The following is a 17,261-nucleotide window of genomic DNA, read 5'->3' on the forward strand; positions in this document are numbered from 1 at the left end:
TGAAAACATATTTGTTTACTCGAGTTTACCATGAATAGACTTTCTTTTACTCTTCCATCCCCTGCTGTAGCCTTCCAGGTACCAACAAATAGCCTGCACCTTTTGATCTAAGTAGGCGTGGCAGATCATAAAAGACCAAAAGTTCACTCAGGTGATAAGAATGTGAGAATTCCAAATAGAAGGAGGGCATCAGGATGGATCAGGCAGGTCCAGAGAGCAGAAGGGGTCAGGATCACTGGTATCTCACTCGAATCGTTGCCTTAAGAATCAAAAACGTATCATATCAAAACAGATCCAGGGATATCGACAAAGATCAAAGCATTGACTTTAAGAATCGAAATCATATCTTCTGTCATATGATTCTATGATATCGTCAAGTATTGAATGGCCCGAATCATCTAAATCATACAGTATGCTATCATTGCAGATTCGGTGGCATCATCGAATAGTTTACCGACCGATAACACATCAACAATTCCATTAAACGTGTCCATTAGAGCAAAGTACGTTCTGAACGCGCAAACGTATCATCGCTTACGAAACAGACCGGAATTCGTTACAAAGGAAAGAACAATTTCCACATTATGGTTCTAGCATTGTGTTTATTCCCCCCCGTCTGAAATGTTCCACATTTTGTAGTGCTAAAAGCTGGAATTGAAATGGATTTCATTGGGATTACTTGTCGAGCCTTTTTTTTTTTTTTTTTTAGCTTGCTAATGAAGAATTACACCATCGGCACCTTTTGTTCGTATGACAGTTTATGGCTTGTAGTTTATTGCTCGATTTTGCCACCTAGTGGAATAACAGAGACTAGCTATTGTTTCTAATCTTTCAATTCAGTTACACAGGAAACGGATTCTAAATGTATTTTAATCCGTTTTAATGGATAGAAAGTTCATTCGGGTTGGCCTCAATCAGTTAAGGTGTACACACGAAGGGTTTCTTTTTTAATTCAGATTGCGCTCTCGGTTGGATTATTATCAGATAATTAGGTAGCGTGTAAACATAGCTGTTGTTTCCTGAGATTCATTTGGTTCCTGATGTTGTGTTTTTCAGCAGATTTCTCAAAATTCGTCAGCCCTTATACAAGGAACAGCCACGTCATGTGACACACTGGTTCAGCTGTACTAAGTCAGACTTTGACACAGTTTGGGGTTTTCCACAGTTTGGGTCCCCCCCCCATTCAGAATCCCTATTTTATCCTCACGGTGAATATATAATACTGAAACTAAAACAGGTTTAAGACAGTAAGTTATGTTCTACCACCCTCGTAAGACCACTTTTTGATCACAGGGTCTTAAAAGATTCGATTAGAATGATTGCATTTGGAGTTGCCATTAGTGAACGTATTGTCCCTGAAACCATCAAGTGGCTGTGACCACGTAGCAGTTCAAGACGGATTTCATATTTTATTTAGAATCAAGATACCAAGATCCGATTGGATAGTCGGTGGTCAGTGTGATGCAAATGGATGGAGGGAAATTCTGAAAAACCAACAATCAAACACACAGACAGACAAATAAGACAAACCAAGAAAAAATCATCAGGATGAAGGTGTCACACCAAAACCACCTAGACACCAACTTCCTGGGAAAAAAGAGAACGCGAACCAGGAGCAGGTCTAGCTTTTATATCCTTCTCTATAAAGTCAACCAATCGGTCTTCGGGGCGGGATATAATGGGCCAGTAGGTAGGCAGGCTGCAATGCTAGGGAGAGAGAGTGAGAAGACGGACAGACAGACAGACAGACAGACAGACAGACAGACAGACGGCCTAGCCGTCACACCTCCCCCCCCATAAACATAGGCCCAAAAGGGTCTATGTAAACTTTACCACAAAGCACGAGAGAGAGCATTACCGCATCGTTACCTTTAACATGACAAACATTTCGTTTGTATTGCTGTGAAAACAGCAGCCAGCACATCACTCTCTGGTTCTTGTTTTGCATAGTGGAAAGAAGAGTCGGTGGAGCGGTGGACGGTGTAAATTGTACCCAGAGTTAAACCTCCTTCCACATACACTTCAAAAATTAGAACGGCCAGATCAGGGCCAGCGACTCTTTTTCCACCACAGAGGAATTCGGTTGCTGTGACTGGAACTTGAAAAGTGAAAAGAAGCAAACAGGACGGTTTCCTCCCTATTGATCCTCCAGCAGCACGATAGCCCCTGGACCAATTCCACTAGGATCTACCTGTATTTTGAAAGTCTTCTCAAAGTTAGGAGCTGCAAGTGCAGTTGAGCAACACAAGCTCTTCACTGCGATGAAAGCAGAGTGACAATGGGATGACGTGACCAAACAAACTGGTATTTTTCCGTAACAGGCCAGTCGGTGGAGCCACCACTGTAGAGAAGTCCCAGCGGAAACCACAGTAGTCGCCTACCAGTGCCAAAAATCTCATTCATTCTTTATTTGTTGGCGCCGGATGATTGTTAACAGACTCCACTTTAGCCCAAACAGGCCTTACATCTCCTTTGGCCAAGATAGGTGATTGTTGCTTTGGCAAACTCGCACTTTGATGAGTTGATTGATAGGTTGGCTTCAACAAGATAACAGGGCCTCAAGGTACTGGACATGATCCGACCAGGTACTGCTGTAAAAGGCCACATCATCCCAATAAACGGCACAGCCTACCAACTCGGACAGAACCTTGTTCATTAAAATAGCAGGGGCATTACATAACCCAAACATAACCCATAACAGATTCGAAAACGATCCCCCAGGTGTAATAAAAGCAGAAATTTCTCTGCGCCTTGCCGACAGTGGTTCACACTGACAATGATCCGTCTTACGATCAAAGAGATTTTTCATCCTTTCTTGTGTATTCCCAAGGTTCTTAAGAGCGGCGGCACAGATACGATGCAAACGACGCCGAAAGTCAACAACACAATTTAGAACATTGGCTGGAGGATCATCGGTGTCCCACTGGTCCCTGAGCACAGCTAATGGACCACAAACTGCGTCCATTCGGTGTAAACCCTGTGCTATCTTGAACCACCGCACATATGGTAAGCAACAGCCATGGCAAACCGTCTTCCCAATCATATGAGAGCTCAGTACAGTAAGAGCACAACACTGACGCTCGTGAGCTCCCCGAGACTTTGGGTGATGAGCACGAGATTATGCTCGACCTGAAGCTGCATCACAGCTTGAATAAATGTGCGGTGACATGGACTCACTCTGGTCACCCTGGTCAGTTCGTTACCTTACAAACGCCAAAGGTAGATATAAAGGGAGGTTAAAGCTTTCAGGACAGTTTTGGACTTAATAGAGCGCAAAGGGAAACCTGCTTCTACACATAAGAGTCGACAAATACCGACCGTCAATTATAAGGTACTTATGAAGGGTTTTCCCATCACTGGAATAGGATACAAAGGTGCTGGCTTAATCTTACGATCGGGTTTCCCAGTCAGCTGACATGTACGACAAAGTTTACAGTATTTGGAGACGTTTTGTTTCAACTGAAGCCCAAAGAAATGCTAGAGTACCCGCTCACAGATCTCCCTTACCCCTAAGTGACCAGCAAATTCCATCATGAGAAATCATCAACACCAGTTCCATAAATTTCCCAAAGTGCTCGTTCCCCAACACTTTGCTCTCTTATCAGGTCTTTTCCTTAGAGTAAATGGATGCTACATCCTTTCAAAGATTGGATTTGGGACCTGCCGTGTGAACGTAGCTTCAGATTTCAAGATTTCCATGGGAACGCTGGCTGCTCGTTTAAAGATTTAAAAATAATCTGCATTCGCACTTTCTCGACTTCCGTCAGGAAACTGGAATCGCTTCGCACTCTTCACACACCCTTTTCCTTGACTAAAGGCGAAACGTCATTCGCAGTTGTCCGTGAATTGCCGCAGGTGCTCATCAGACGGCCGCAGCACCTAGCTGTTAATCCTCTCCCGCTCTCTCCTGACGTCTTTACGTGCGTTCTGTGAGAGCCGCGAACACTTGTTCGAGGTAGGGGTTCAATCACTTACATCTGCTAAGCGTTTTTCCCAGCGCATACCCCTTCCCCTCCCTTCCTTCCACCTCCCCTCCCTTTCCCCACGCCCACCATCACTACTACGCCATCCTCCTTATCCATCCTCATTACCGCATGGCCTTGAGCTCTGGAGCTGCTGAGCACCTGAGAGTATAAATACGAGCGCTTAGCTCGTTCAGGAAAAACACCGAGTCGATCAGGGAGCAGGAGGAACAGAGCTTCTCTCAACATCACAGTGATGAAGGTGAGGAAATTCATATCTGAACAACTCTTTTATCAGCTATATTTAAGATCGATCTTAAAGCAACCGACGTGCTTGACTAAATATCACTGCTATACTTCATCTTTCTTGCTTTTTTTTTTTTTTTTTTTTTTTAAAAGAAAGAAAATTATATAACATTACCCACCGTTGAATACTGTATCGCTCTATTCATTTATTTATTAATACTTAAAAGGATTGCAGGCTTTTTCTTGGACGTTTTCATCTTTAATGATATGAAATGTTATGAATTGTACTTCAGTTAATAATAATTAATAACATTAATAAGTGAACGTATCGATGGATTTATGAGTAACAGTCATGCACTTGATATTTGATGATCTATAACATTTCGGTTGATTTTGCATTATATTCGGAGTTATAATGTAGTCTTTATATATATATATATATATATATATATATATTTTTTTTTTCCTGGATGCATTTCACACATTTTTAACTTCTCACATATTTTGGTGTAAAAAAATAAATAAGTAAATAAATACAAATTGTACAATTACGAATGTAGGATTTTCTATTTTGGTCCTTTTTTATTTATTTTTATTTTTTTTGCAGTATGTAATCATTTGAATTCATTTTAGCTTCGTGTTGTTTTTACAGCAACGACGATGATGCGTTAATACATCGTTAAAAGCATTATAAGTTGTGTTTATAAAACACAGCTCCAGTTATGCTCGTAGACACACCGTCATAGACACGAGGACAAGTTCTATCAGAAGCGGGAAATCTTTGTAGCGGGATTTCTGGGCTTATTCGTTTGTTAAAGGCATAATAAATAAATACATAAAGACAGGTCTGATGATGTGCTGGTGTTAGTGATATGTCATATTAAAATGCATAATAAAGATAGCTAGAGGGTGTAATGCATTTTCATAAATGATTATGTCTAATGAATACATTATGACACACGGATGTGTGTGTAGTAACAGATCAAATTATTATACATTAGAAATATGACCTTCATAGAAAGGGTGACCAGAGATTATAAAACAAGTCACATTTATATTAAATGTGTGTGTGTATGTGTGTATATATATATAAAATATATTATTAAATGATATGTTATGTATGTTTATGGTAAGAAATAGTCCAAATGCTGTTTTCTTTCTTTCTTATTTATTTATTTATTTATTTATTTATTTTTGTTAATGGGGACTCCTGATTTATCATTCTGCCTAATTTTAAACCAAAGTGTGAAACATAAACATGAAAAACCTCTTTCTGGTGACCAGATACACTGATTCAGTTTAATTCATTTCAATATTTAAAACGAATTGCATAGAAGATCTTTTCGAATAACTGCATCATAAAGTGCATAACGCGAAGGGAGGAGAATATCCGCGTGATCTCTCAGGTCGGAACGGAAGGACACGCGACTTCTTATTTACGGCCGTAATGAAGAAAAATCACTTGATCCCTTAGGTTTTTTCGTAAATTTTTTTTTTTTTTATGTAAACAGTGTCACTGCTATATTTAAACAAACACTTGAATAAATAAAAGTTCTTCCTAGCTTGAGATTTCAAAAATAATCCTACACATTCCCCCTTTTCAAGTCAAGTCAAGTCAAGGCAAGTGGGCGTTTTATTGTCATTCCTCTTTACATCGCTTATATACATTGGAACAAAATATCCTTTCTCCAAGACCATGGTGCAATACACAACAGTACACAAGACTACAGAAAGTGAAACACAACAGTCTGAGACGAGTGCGGGACGTTCAATACACAGGACGTTCAATACACCAGACATAGAATACACAGGACGTTCAATACACAGAACATGGACTGTAAACTATCATGTAGTGATACTGGCAGCAAAGGGTCCCATAAAAAGTGCAGTCTCGTAAAACGTGCAGGTGTGCAGTGGTATTGAGTCATACCGAGTTAGATGTTTGTCTAGCCCTGATGAATGTTGGGAGGCAGCAGGGTGTAGAGAAATCGGACTGCCTCGGGGAGGAAACCGTTGGAGTCTGCTGGTGGTGGCACGGATGCTCCTGTACCTTCCTCCAGATGGCAGAGGAAGCGCAGTGCTGCTACTGCTGCGATAATGAGATAATTGCAAGTGGTGTTTGCTACAGTAAATGCCAATAATTGTAAATATAAAATGGCAGGAGGGTGAGGAGTCCGTGAGAGGGGTGAGAAAGGTCATCCACAACGCTGAAGGCTATGCACATGCGGCGGTTGTTTTTCGAGTCGCCGACGGTGGGTCGAGAGCCCCCGGCGGTCATTTCAGCTCTTCGCACAATTCACCGTAGAGTTTTGCTTCCGGAGGCCGCGCAGCTCCACACATCTGTTCAGGACGCCCTCGATCATCCCTCCGTAGAAGGTCGTGAGGACGGGACGGAGGAGTTTGGCTCTCTCCGGCCTCCGCAGGAAGAGGAGGCGCTGCTGGGAATTCTTAGGTAGTCAGGTGGTGTTTAGAGTCCAGGAGAGGTTCTCCACCATGTGCGCGCTCTCTCCGCAGCTGTTCCGTTGACGTCCAGTGGCGAGCGGTCTACTCGCTCGGGTCCTCCTGGAGTCAACAGTCGGTCTGATCGACGTTGAGAGATAATCTGTCGTCCTCACACCGTTCTGCGAGCCGGTTCACCTCCTCCCCGTCCCTCGATGATGCGAGTTGAACTGTAAACCTTGCGATTTCTTTCACTAATCAATAAGAACGTCTGAAACACCTGACGAAGCCTGCGCACTTTACTTACTATATATCTATATCCTGACCCTTTTATTTTTTTTAATCGACTCGTTTAAAAATGTTTCTGTGCTGTCGGAGGAAAATCTAAACATTGATTATTTTCCTCCAACATCGCCTCTCGAAGTGTTTCGTTCCTCTTACGCTGCAGCAATTTACCAACGATTACAATTTTTTTTTTTTTTTTTAAATCTATTAAAGAGCGACGCGGTGTACTTTCAACCCTATATAGTGACGTTTAACGTCATGGACTGTTTGCGAAACAAGTTATTCGCCGTTATTAGAGCAGCTATAACCAGCCTTTCCCTCACCGGCCTGTATCGTTTCTGTCTTTTGAAGAGATGTGACCTGTGACCTCATCTGTCCCGAAGACTCTCCTGTTACGAAGCAGTAACCATGGCGACTCCCGCCATAAATCTCTCATCACAGAAAACCTCATCACGTCAATGGTTATAAATCTTTGGTAATTGACGCCACTGGTTTATGTAGCTTGTCCCCTTACAAGTCGGTTACTATAGAGACGATCATGACCAATCAGAACGGAGAATTCGTCATGAGTGCAGCGTTAAGGAAAAACAGCCTTACTGTGTGTGTGTGTGTGTACAGGAAGTGATTAAAAGGTGTGATGTACGTCTGAACTGTGCGTGAAAGGCACACGTTAACGTATGACGTGATTGGGTTGGGCCGTGACACCATTTCCTAGCGTGTGAATGAGGTTCGTTATGGGAGCAGCCCACCAGCACGCACCCTGAAGCGCCAGAAAAGAACGTCGCTTCTTCAGAGACATGAAGGACCGAGGACACACACTGCACTGTGCTCGTGAAGAGCGAAGCAGCTCCGAGGCGAACCATTAAAAGATTTCAAGGACCAAAAAAAAAAAAAAAAAAAAAAACCCTGAATGTTTTTTCTTAAGACTAAATACATCTCATCGGCACAGAGTGCGCGTCCTGTTCGCTTCACACTCACCTGCTTGCTGTTATACAGGTTCTAACTTGTCACCCCGTCCCTCTTTCCCGACAGATGCGGTGTCTCTCCTGGCTCTCGGCTGCGCTCGCGCTGTGTGTGTGTGGATCAGAGGTAGACGGACGGTGCTGGGACCTCGCCGACTGCAACGGCCTCGGCTCTCGGGACAAAATAATAGTAAAACGTTTCAACTCTAACCGTCGAACATGACTGAACCCCTCGATTTAAACCCTTTATTACCTAGTTAATCACAGTAAAGGACTTTATTTGGTAGGTACGGGCAAAAGGTCGTCGTGAGACGTCGTGAGGTAACGCAGCGGAAGTGCTTGAAAATGGGAAAACGCTTAACTTGAGATAAATTAGAGAAACGTTTCGACTGTGATAGCGATAGTAAAAACTGCTCGACTGTTCTCACTAGCCCCTGATAGTTCTACTTTTTTAAGGTGTACAGATCAGTCAAAAAATATAAATAAATAAATAAATAAATAAACCCGTCTGTATCCTACTCGTGCTCCTGAAGGCGTGTACGTTTACGCACAAGAAGACGAACCGGCGTAAACCGTGACTCGATCGACTTCACATCATAAAACCTGCACTGTTATACCTGGAGTACACTCCGGGGGATGCAGTGATGATAGTTTATTCAGCAGACGCGCTTATCCAGAGAGACTTCTAGAAGAGCCTCGGAGTCTCCATCAAAAACACGTCCTCGTGCTCGTCCGCTAGATCAGGGACCGACCGAGTCCCGTCGAGAAGTCTTCATGAAAAGGAGTCGGTTTATATCGCTGACGTTGATTAAAGAATATATAGAGAAAGTGAGCCAAAACATAGCCGTACACTGCGATAAATAAGACTAGTGATCGGAGATGCTGTGTAGGAGGCGGATGGGCGGTGCGTCTGCGCAGAGCCGTAAACAGACGCCTCGGCGGACGGACGATTTAGCGCGCGCAGTTATTTTATGAACGTGTTCGTTCAGTTAGCGAACACAAACACCTACACACACCTTCACTAAACGAGGCCCGGTGTCGGCACTGAACTGATTCTAGATTCGTGTACAGGTACGAACAGGAGGCTCGCTATCCACAGCAGCGTTAGTATCTGCCGGGCACGGCCTGGGCACGGCCTGGGCACGTTACATGAAGCGAGCAGGTTTAGAGTTTGGGAAGTGAACTGAATTCATCGGAAGCGATCACAGGCAGGTATAAACTACAGCTATGACTGTATGGAGAGGATTTTTAAAAAGGCACTGCTCTAGTTCAGTGAGAGGAGACCGGACAGACAGAGAGACGGGTAGACGGGAAGAAAGAAAGAAGGAAGAAATAGGGGAGAGAAATCAAAAGGGTGAAAGAAAGAGGGGAAGATAGAAGGGAAAGAAAGGAAAGAATGGGAAGCGGAAAAAAGAAAGAGAGAAAGAGTAAGTAAGAAAGAAGGGAAAGAAAGAAAGAAAAAGGAAAGAAAGAAGGAAGGAAGAAATAGGGGAGAGAAATAAATATAATGAAAGAAGGGAAGATGGAGAAAAATAAAGAAAGGAAAGAAAGAAGGGGAAAAGAAAGAAAGAAGGAAGGAAAGAGAAGGGAAGAAAGAAAAAGAAAGAAGGGAAAGAGAGAAAGAAAGAAGGGAAAAAGAAAGAATGAAGGAAAGAAAGGAAAGAAAGAAGGGGAAAAAGAAAGAACAAAAGAAAGAGAAGGGAAAGAAAGGAGGGAAAGAAAGAAAGAACGAAAGAATGTAAAGAAGAAAAGGGAAGAGAGAGAAGGGAAAGAACAAAAGGAAAGAAGGGAAAGAAAGAAGGGAAGAAAGAAAAAGAAGGAAGGGAAAGAGAGAAAGAAGGAAGGGAAAGAGAAAGAAAGAAGGGAAAAACGAAAAAGAAAGAAGGGGGAAAAGAAAGAACGAAAGAAAGAAGGGAAAGAAGAAAAGGGAAGAGAGAGAAGGGAAGAAAGAAGAAGGAAGGGAAAGAAAGAAAGAGAAGGGAAAAAAGAAAGAATGAAGGGAAAGAAAAATAAAGAAAGAATGAAAGTAAAGAAGGGAAAGAAAGCGTGAAGGTAAAGACGGGAAGAAAACTTTAGTTTGTCTCCTTCCATTTTGTGTTTAATCCAAATACATGTACAGATATTTCAAGCTCCGCCTCCAGACTTTAGGCCACGCCTCTTACCTGTTATTCCGCTGCTTGTACAGAGTGACTCTAAACTGTGTGTTGAGGAAGAAAGCGATTCACGATGGCTTTTATTTTTGTCTATAGCAAGTCTACTACAGACAGCTGAACCCGGTGTGAGAGCACGTCGTAAACGCAGACCGTAATAACGTCATCCTTATCGTACATGGGATCTTGTTTAGTCTCAGTTCTTTCTCCAGCTAGCTTACACTTCATTTCTAGTCACACTGCTTTGGATAAAAGTGTCTTCCAAATCAAATCTAAATGATTGCTATGTTGTAGGAGTGCATCTGGCAGTGCAGGTTGAAGCAGCTGGTCAGTGACACTGAAAGCCTGCTCCTGAATCAGCAGCGGGGCAGCGAGGAAGACGAGGAAGACGAGGAAGACGAGGAGGAGGAGGAGGACAGCTTGAGCCTCGGCATACTGCTCTCATCTCTGGCTCCATCTGACGCCTCTCGCGAACAGCCGCCCAGCACCAGACCTCAGCGCAGCGAAGAAAGACCTCCGTACGCCATGGAGCATTTCCGCTGGGGGAAGCCCATGAGCCGCAAGCGCCGGCCGGTCAAAGTGCACACGGCCGTCTCCACGGACGACGAAGGTCACGAGGAACCGTCCACGGAGACGTCTTTTCCCTCGCTGGACAGGCGTCAGCTTGAGAACGGCGAGGAGAGCGAGCAGAAGACGAACGCAAACGCAAAGAGTACCACAAAGTACCGCATAACCCACTTCCGCTGGAGCGCACCCCCTGCCGCCAAACGCTACGGCGGCTTCATGAAGCCCGGGTCCGAGCGATCCCACAGGCCCCTGCTCACGCTGCTCCGCAACATCATCGCTAAAAACGGACAATGAGCAGGAAGAGATGTGAGGAGAGGAAACGTCGAGTCCTAACGCGTCAGATCGTTCCTCGTCATTGCCTTCTGTAGCTCACCAGGACTTCTTAAATTATCAGTGATGTGATGATGACAAACATCCACCTTCGGTGTCCGTCTCTCTCGTTTTCGATAACGAGCTCTGACCTCCAGCAGGGAGGTTTACGTTATTACTGTAGTCAACATTCTTATAACTCGGTTCTCCTGAGCCGAGCTGTAAAGAGCTTTCGTATCACTCAGCACCTGTCCATTCACCGATGACGCTGTAAATATCAAATATTCAAATAAACCTGCAATGTTACAAGCAGCGCTGCAAAATCATTGGCGACACTTTACTATAAAAAAGGTCCACGGATAAACATCCATGTCCTACTACTCCTAATGCTGAAAGCCGAATGATTTCAATTAAACGATTCATTTAACTTTCACTTAAGCGCCCCAAGTTTCTTTTAAAGACCTGATGAAACACTTCAAGAAAATAAAATCATCAAAGAACAGGGGAAAAAAAAAAAAGACACCGATACACTTAGAACCGCCCCCAAATCTACATACCACACCCATTTCTCCTGGTAAAATAGTTTCCTTCAAGTGCGTATTGGAACCCGATTGGCTGTTTCTATTTTACGACGCAGCAACACTTACCCGTCGCGATCGTAATCGGATTTTACGCCAGGATTTTCACCACATCACTGCAGTGACTAGTGTCATTGTAAGGAACTCGGATTCATGCCCTTAAAAGGACGTGATCGCAGAATGACGTCAGTCTTTTCTCATTTAAAAATAAAAAATAAAGAAGAGATCAAAGAAAGATGAGAATAAAAAGAAGGGGGGAAAAACAAGGAAGAAAGGAGGAAACGAGGTCAGAGAATGAAAGAACGAATAGAAAAGGTATATATAAAAAAAAAGGGTCGAAGAAAGAACAAAAGAGATAAAAGAAAAAAGAAAGAAGAGATAAAAAGAAAGAAAGAAGAGCAAAAAGAGACAGGTCAAAGAAAGAAGAGATCAAACAAAGACATGAGAGAAGGGAGAAAAAAAAGATATCGGAGAAAGAAAGAGATGAAAAAAGAAAAAAAAATAATGGGATCAAAGAAAGAGATGAGTTCAAAGAGATGGATCAAATAACGAGCTAAAAGATAAAAGAGATCAAAGAAAGAAGAGATTAAAGTAAGAGAAAGAAGTGAGAAAAGAAAGAAAGGAGATAAAAGACAAAAGGAAGGGAAAAAAGGACAGGAAGACAGGCCAAAGAAAAGGAAAGAAGGGAGAGAAGAGATCAAAGAATGAACAGAAGACTGACTTTGACCTGAATGCGCACTCAAACTCATTCCTGTGGATTTAATCATTAACAATTCTGTCTATATATATATATATTTTTTATTTTTTACAATATTATTTTTCAAGGTGATAAAAAATGTTAGTTTAAATCCGAAAGTCCACACACACACGCACAATATTTTACCGAACGCTGCTGTACACCGTGTCTCAGCTAGAAATGATCCGACAGTGGGGTTTTCATGGATGTGATTGGAAGAAAACGAGGAAATGAGCGTCGCTCGCGGTTCACGAGGAGTTCTCATGATGACGCGCAGGAAGACTTTCCTCGGCTTTTTATTTGAAATAAATGAAGTCACCGCTCATCACTGAACAGGTTTTATTGACCAGCTGTAGTACTGACATGTAAAAGCACAGTCTATACGTGTACAAGCCCAGCCACGTGACACAGACATGAGCTTCGTTTTCCATCGGTAACATTTACACGCCAACACGTACGCAGCACATCCTTCCTGCGTTGCTTCGTCTCAGTGACGAGAATATTTTCATACACTTCCCAGAATTATTACTCAACTTCCCGGGTTTACAGGAATACCGTGACGCGAGCGAACGCTCGGTGAAGTTATGGTGTGGTTAAGAAAACTCACAATTTTAACAAATAAAAATAAAAAGATAAGAACACTCATCAGTGTGAATAGCGGTGTAGTAATAATAATAATAATAATAATAATAATAATAAGTGTAATCGATTAAAATGTCCACTCAATGCAGTTTATTTTAAGTCGACTTAAACCTATGCAGCTTAATTCGCGTTATTAGGAAATTTGATTTAAAATGCAAAAATCAGAATTTATTGGAAAATTTCGTTTCACCGCATCGGAAACAAAATCCTGAACTTTTTGTGGTTTACAAAAGAGCAAGAACGTATCCCGCTATTAATACACCGTTTTGCTTTCAAAGTAACGTCCGGGTAACCTGCAGGCGAAAACACACACAGCTGCCAGTTAACCAATCTAAAGATATGAATGAAGAGAAACGAAACGAACGTTTTTTCTTTTAGTTTCGATTTTTATTTTTTTAGAAATCCGTCGTTCGCGTATCACGTTTTCGATTTCGACGGCTCGATCGCGTACGCGCGAGTGTCGGGTGGAACGTTAGTCACACTTCAGCTTCAGTTATTATTATTATTATTATTATTATTATTATTATTATTATTTCGGTATTTCTACATCCATATTAGAACATGTTAAAGAGCAGCTTTTGAAATTCAGATTTCTGCATTTCAATTCAACTTTCGAATTTCAGGATTCGGTTTACTCCGTAGACAGTTTTTAATTGTGCTACTAGAATGTGGATGTGAAATTTCGCAAATCCGAAGCTCATGCGTCAGAATGAAAGATTTGGCGCCATTATGCAAATTTAGATCGATGAGTACAGCTCAGATACAGCTTTCAGACACCCAGCCGACTGGTTGGAATAATACGAAATGAGAAATGTGCCACTTAGCGTGTGTGTGTGTGTGTGTGTGTGTGTGTGTGTGTGTGTGTGTGTGTGTAGAAATCTGAACCTTTCTGCATTTATTTTCATGTGTAAGCAAACGTTCTGTCGAATTGAATCGAGCTGAAATGGTATTCTACGGCTACGATTTGTTACGCAAAGTTACACCTAAAATTTAATAACAAACAGGTGTAGAAAACTCTGATTTAATTTTGGGTGGCACGATACATTTCAAATTTAGATTTTTTATTTTTTAAAATTTTTTTTAACTACACCAGCAAAAAAAAAGAAAAAAAAAAAAGAAAGCAGATTCGGTCGCTACTATTTCCGCTACAATGAGCCGATACTGTATCGTTTCGAGTTTCGAATCTGAATCGCGAGAGCTGAATTTCTGAAATCGAATTTGTGCCAGCGAACACGATAGAAACGGGATTTTCTACACCTGATGATTCAAACGTCACGTTTGAAACCTAACGTCATCCGTGGAGTACCGTTCCGATCCGATGTGCTTCGACTACAGGACCTCACTTCAATTCAAATAAAGGAAAACAATATCCAGACTTGTACATTTTAAATTCGGATAACGACGACACTTCAGTTTGCACGTGAAAATGTAGAGTTGTATAAAATGCAATCTGAATTTGAGAAATAGTATTAATGTTAATAATAATAATAATAATAATACATTCTGAAACGAACATTTTGCGTCGAAATTGAATTTTACGCCGAGCTTAGTTTTAATCTTAGCACAAACCCGACCGATTGAAGCGTCGACGCGCATCACGTTTACGTCCGCGTGCGAATTAACTGACTGAAAAGAAAAATTCAAATCCAAATCCTTTCATCACAAACACACGATTGCAGGATAATAAATAAGCAGGCCGCGTGTGTTCACCCTTTTAGAACCGTGCGCAGTAAAACTGATCAAAACTGTTCGATTGAAGTCGAAGCTGCGGTTTTGTTTTGCATTTCGAGTTACAACCCACACCTAAATAATAACCACGACGGAAAATCGGCGACGGAAAAAGAAAAATCGAATACTCGGAGCGACGATCACGCCGCCGTCGTCGTCGCCGTGTTTTTATGTTCGTGACCATGGCTTCATTCGTAAGATTCTTAAAACAAACGCGTAGAAAACATGACGCACAGGGACGCGAGAGACATCGGTAACGAGGACGTGTTCACTAGACGACCGCGTGAAGTCACGGCGATAAAACGACTAATCGGGAGCGATGGACGTTATACTTCGACACCACGCGGGAGAGAATTCCTTCAGCTCTTTAAAAAAAAACAACAAAAACAAACGAGACACCCATCACCGACAAACGCACGACGAAGAAAACAACAACGAAACCCGTGTACGTACGTCATCCGGACAATCGACCACGTCTCTATACGGTATACCGTGGATTAACTGTTGAAACATGCATTCGTGGGACTCGAAACGGCACGTTTGGGACACGTCCCAGTCGAGACGTGACCGGAAGAAGGGGGGGTCCACTGTATCATATATATATATATATATATATATATATATATATCTCTATTAGTGTGTTCTATCCTCATCATGTCCCCTGGAGCTTGCAGCACTTCATAAACCGTCGTTCTTGTTGTAAATTCCTGTGATGGTGGTAATCTCATGCTGGTTAGTTCTTCGCGGGTGCGTGCCACGCCCACGCCGTCACCTGTACCCGCTCTAGCTCGACGTTAGAAAAAAAAAAAAGTCAGTGCATTCGAAAACAGACATTTCTCTTACACGTATACACACGCATGTTTACAGACATCGCGTTTAGAGAGCGGTAGATATAATTTACGTCGTCGTATGCTATGCTAAACTTAAAGAAAGTCGCTTACGGACGCTTTAAAATGAACAGCAATACGGGAAAAGAAAAAAAAAAAAAAAAAAAGAAAGACATTTTTGTCGCTTAAATCACATTTACAGAGTGTTATGAAGTTGAGAAGTTTTTTCAGTGCAATTCCCCCCACTGTTTTTTTTTTTTTTTAATTTTTTTTTTTTTTTAAGCCCTGTATACACTAAAAACAGATATGCTCGAGCATATCTATAGCTAAATAGTGTTAATCTGCCGCGTGCAGAAACCCAGAAACGGAAGAATCTTTAGTATTTGGATTATTCCCGCGCCTAAATCTCGAGAAAAGGGTTCGGTCCAGGATGATTTTGAAAATATCTCGCGCCGAGCTGTGTGAATTTCCCCCCCGTTAAAGATCGTTCGCGGTAAAGTGAAGCGTCTTCCGATACCGTCGCACGAAAATGTCAGAACGAAATGGAACGAAAGTAGCACCGATAAGGACATACGTGTTAAAAAATGGTCAATTTAACGAAACCCACTGAGCTAATTTCTAAAAAAAAAAAAAAAAAATTCTAATAAAAATACGTTCTTGAACTGAACGCATCGATAGAGTCATAAAACACAGTAGCACTACTACTCCAAATAAAACTAGCTGGCATTAGACAGCACATGCACTTCTGCTTTAAAAAAAAAAAAGAAACCATCCCGGCTGAATTCGGGACACGAGACAAACGTTTAAATATGGCAGACGACACAACCGAATCCGAGCAGAGGCTGCGGAGTAAAAGTAACGGCGCCCCGCAGAGTAAAAAGAGTTCGTGTCAGTGTCGGTCACAGTGCAAAGACGACACGCTGGAGCTTTGCCTGCGATGATAAAGAACGTAGATGTTTGGATTACACTTCCTGTGTACACACACACACACACACACGCACGCACGCACGCACGCACGCACGCACGCACGCACGCCCATCGCCGCTCGGGTGTCTGAGCTCCTCCTTCACTCCGTGTTAATACACACACAGGTCAGGGAACTTCATCTCGTAGATGGGGACGGAGCGGGTCTGGGTCTGGCCGTAGCTGGCTGTGATGGTGCCTGATGGGCTGGGAGGAGGCCTGCAGGGGAGAGAAGAGGACAACTCAGACCCAGTTACAACCCACACCAGCACACTCACAAGCTCCGCCCACAACACACACCGCGCCTGAGGGGCACTTTTCCAGCCACAAGATTCAGGATCTTTAACGCGAACCGGTTGTGTGTGCACCTTTCTTTCCTTCGTTCTTTAATTCCTTCCTTCCTCGTTTCATCTATCTTTCTTCTTTCCTTCTTTCCACCTCCCTTCATCGCTTATTTTCATCCTTGTTCTTGCTTTTTTTCTACCTTCATTCATTCATTGCTTCCTTCCTTTTTCTTTCCTCCTCTCATTTCTTTTTTCTTTCATCCCTTCATCATTCCTTCATTCTTATAACTTTCTCTTTCCTCCCTTCATTTATTGCTTCCATCCTTCATTCTTTCCTCCTTTATGTTCTTCTTGCTTACTCGACTGCCTTCATTCGGGTGTTCTTTCTTTTCTTACAACCTTCCTTCTTTCATTCTTTCTACCAAGCCTTCTTTGCATCCTTCGTTCCTTCTTTTTGTTCATTCCTTTCTTCTTTTTCTCCTTCTTCCATCCATTCATAGTTTCCCCACTTTTCTTCCTTATTATTATTTTGCTGATTTATGTCTTTTTTTCTTTCTTCTCATTTCGTTTCTTCCTTTGTTCT

The 17,261-nt window shown here is 42.3% G+C and overlaps 2 protein-coding genes across 7 annotated transcripts in view; one reads left to right on the forward strand and one right to left on the reverse strand.

Moving 5' to 3' along the window:
* The first annotated feature begins 2,311 nt into the window (after window positions 1–2,311).
* Window positions 2,312–13,037, forward strand: pomcb (proopiomelanocortin b). The gene is made up of 3 exons (XM_017455763.3): window positions 2,312–4,224; window positions 7,965–8,084; window positions 10,339–13,037. Exons 1-3 carry the CDS (start codon window positions 4,219–4,221, stop codon window positions 10,903–10,905), a joined length of 693 nt encoding a protein of 230 aa, XP_017311252.1. The 5' UTR covers window positions 2,312–4,218; the 3' UTR covers window positions 10,906–13,037.
* A 2,179-nt stretch (window positions 13,038–15,216) lies between these two features.
* Window positions 15,217–17,261, reverse strand: part of efr3bb (EFR3 homolog Bb (S. cerevisiae)) — a 45,770-nt gene continuing 43,725 nt past the window's right edge. For all 6 annotated transcript variants that reach the window (XM_053675567.1, XM_053675568.1, XM_053675565.1 and 3 more), the window contains one exon: window positions 15,217–16,613. In XM_053675567.1, coding sequence (XP_053531542.1) covers window positions 16,508–16,613 — 106 coding nt within the window. In that variant the 3' untranslated portion in view covers window positions 15,217–16,507. The remainder of the gene's footprint in view (window positions 16,614–17,261) is intronic.

This window comes from Ictalurus punctatus, chromosome 25 (assembly GCF_001660625.3).
Source record: "Ictalurus punctatus breed USDA103 chromosome 25, Coco_2.0, whole genome shotgun sequence".
In the NCBI taxonomy this organism is placed as follows: Eukaryota; Metazoa; Chordata; class Actinopteri; order Siluriformes; family Ictaluridae; genus Ictalurus; species Ictalurus punctatus.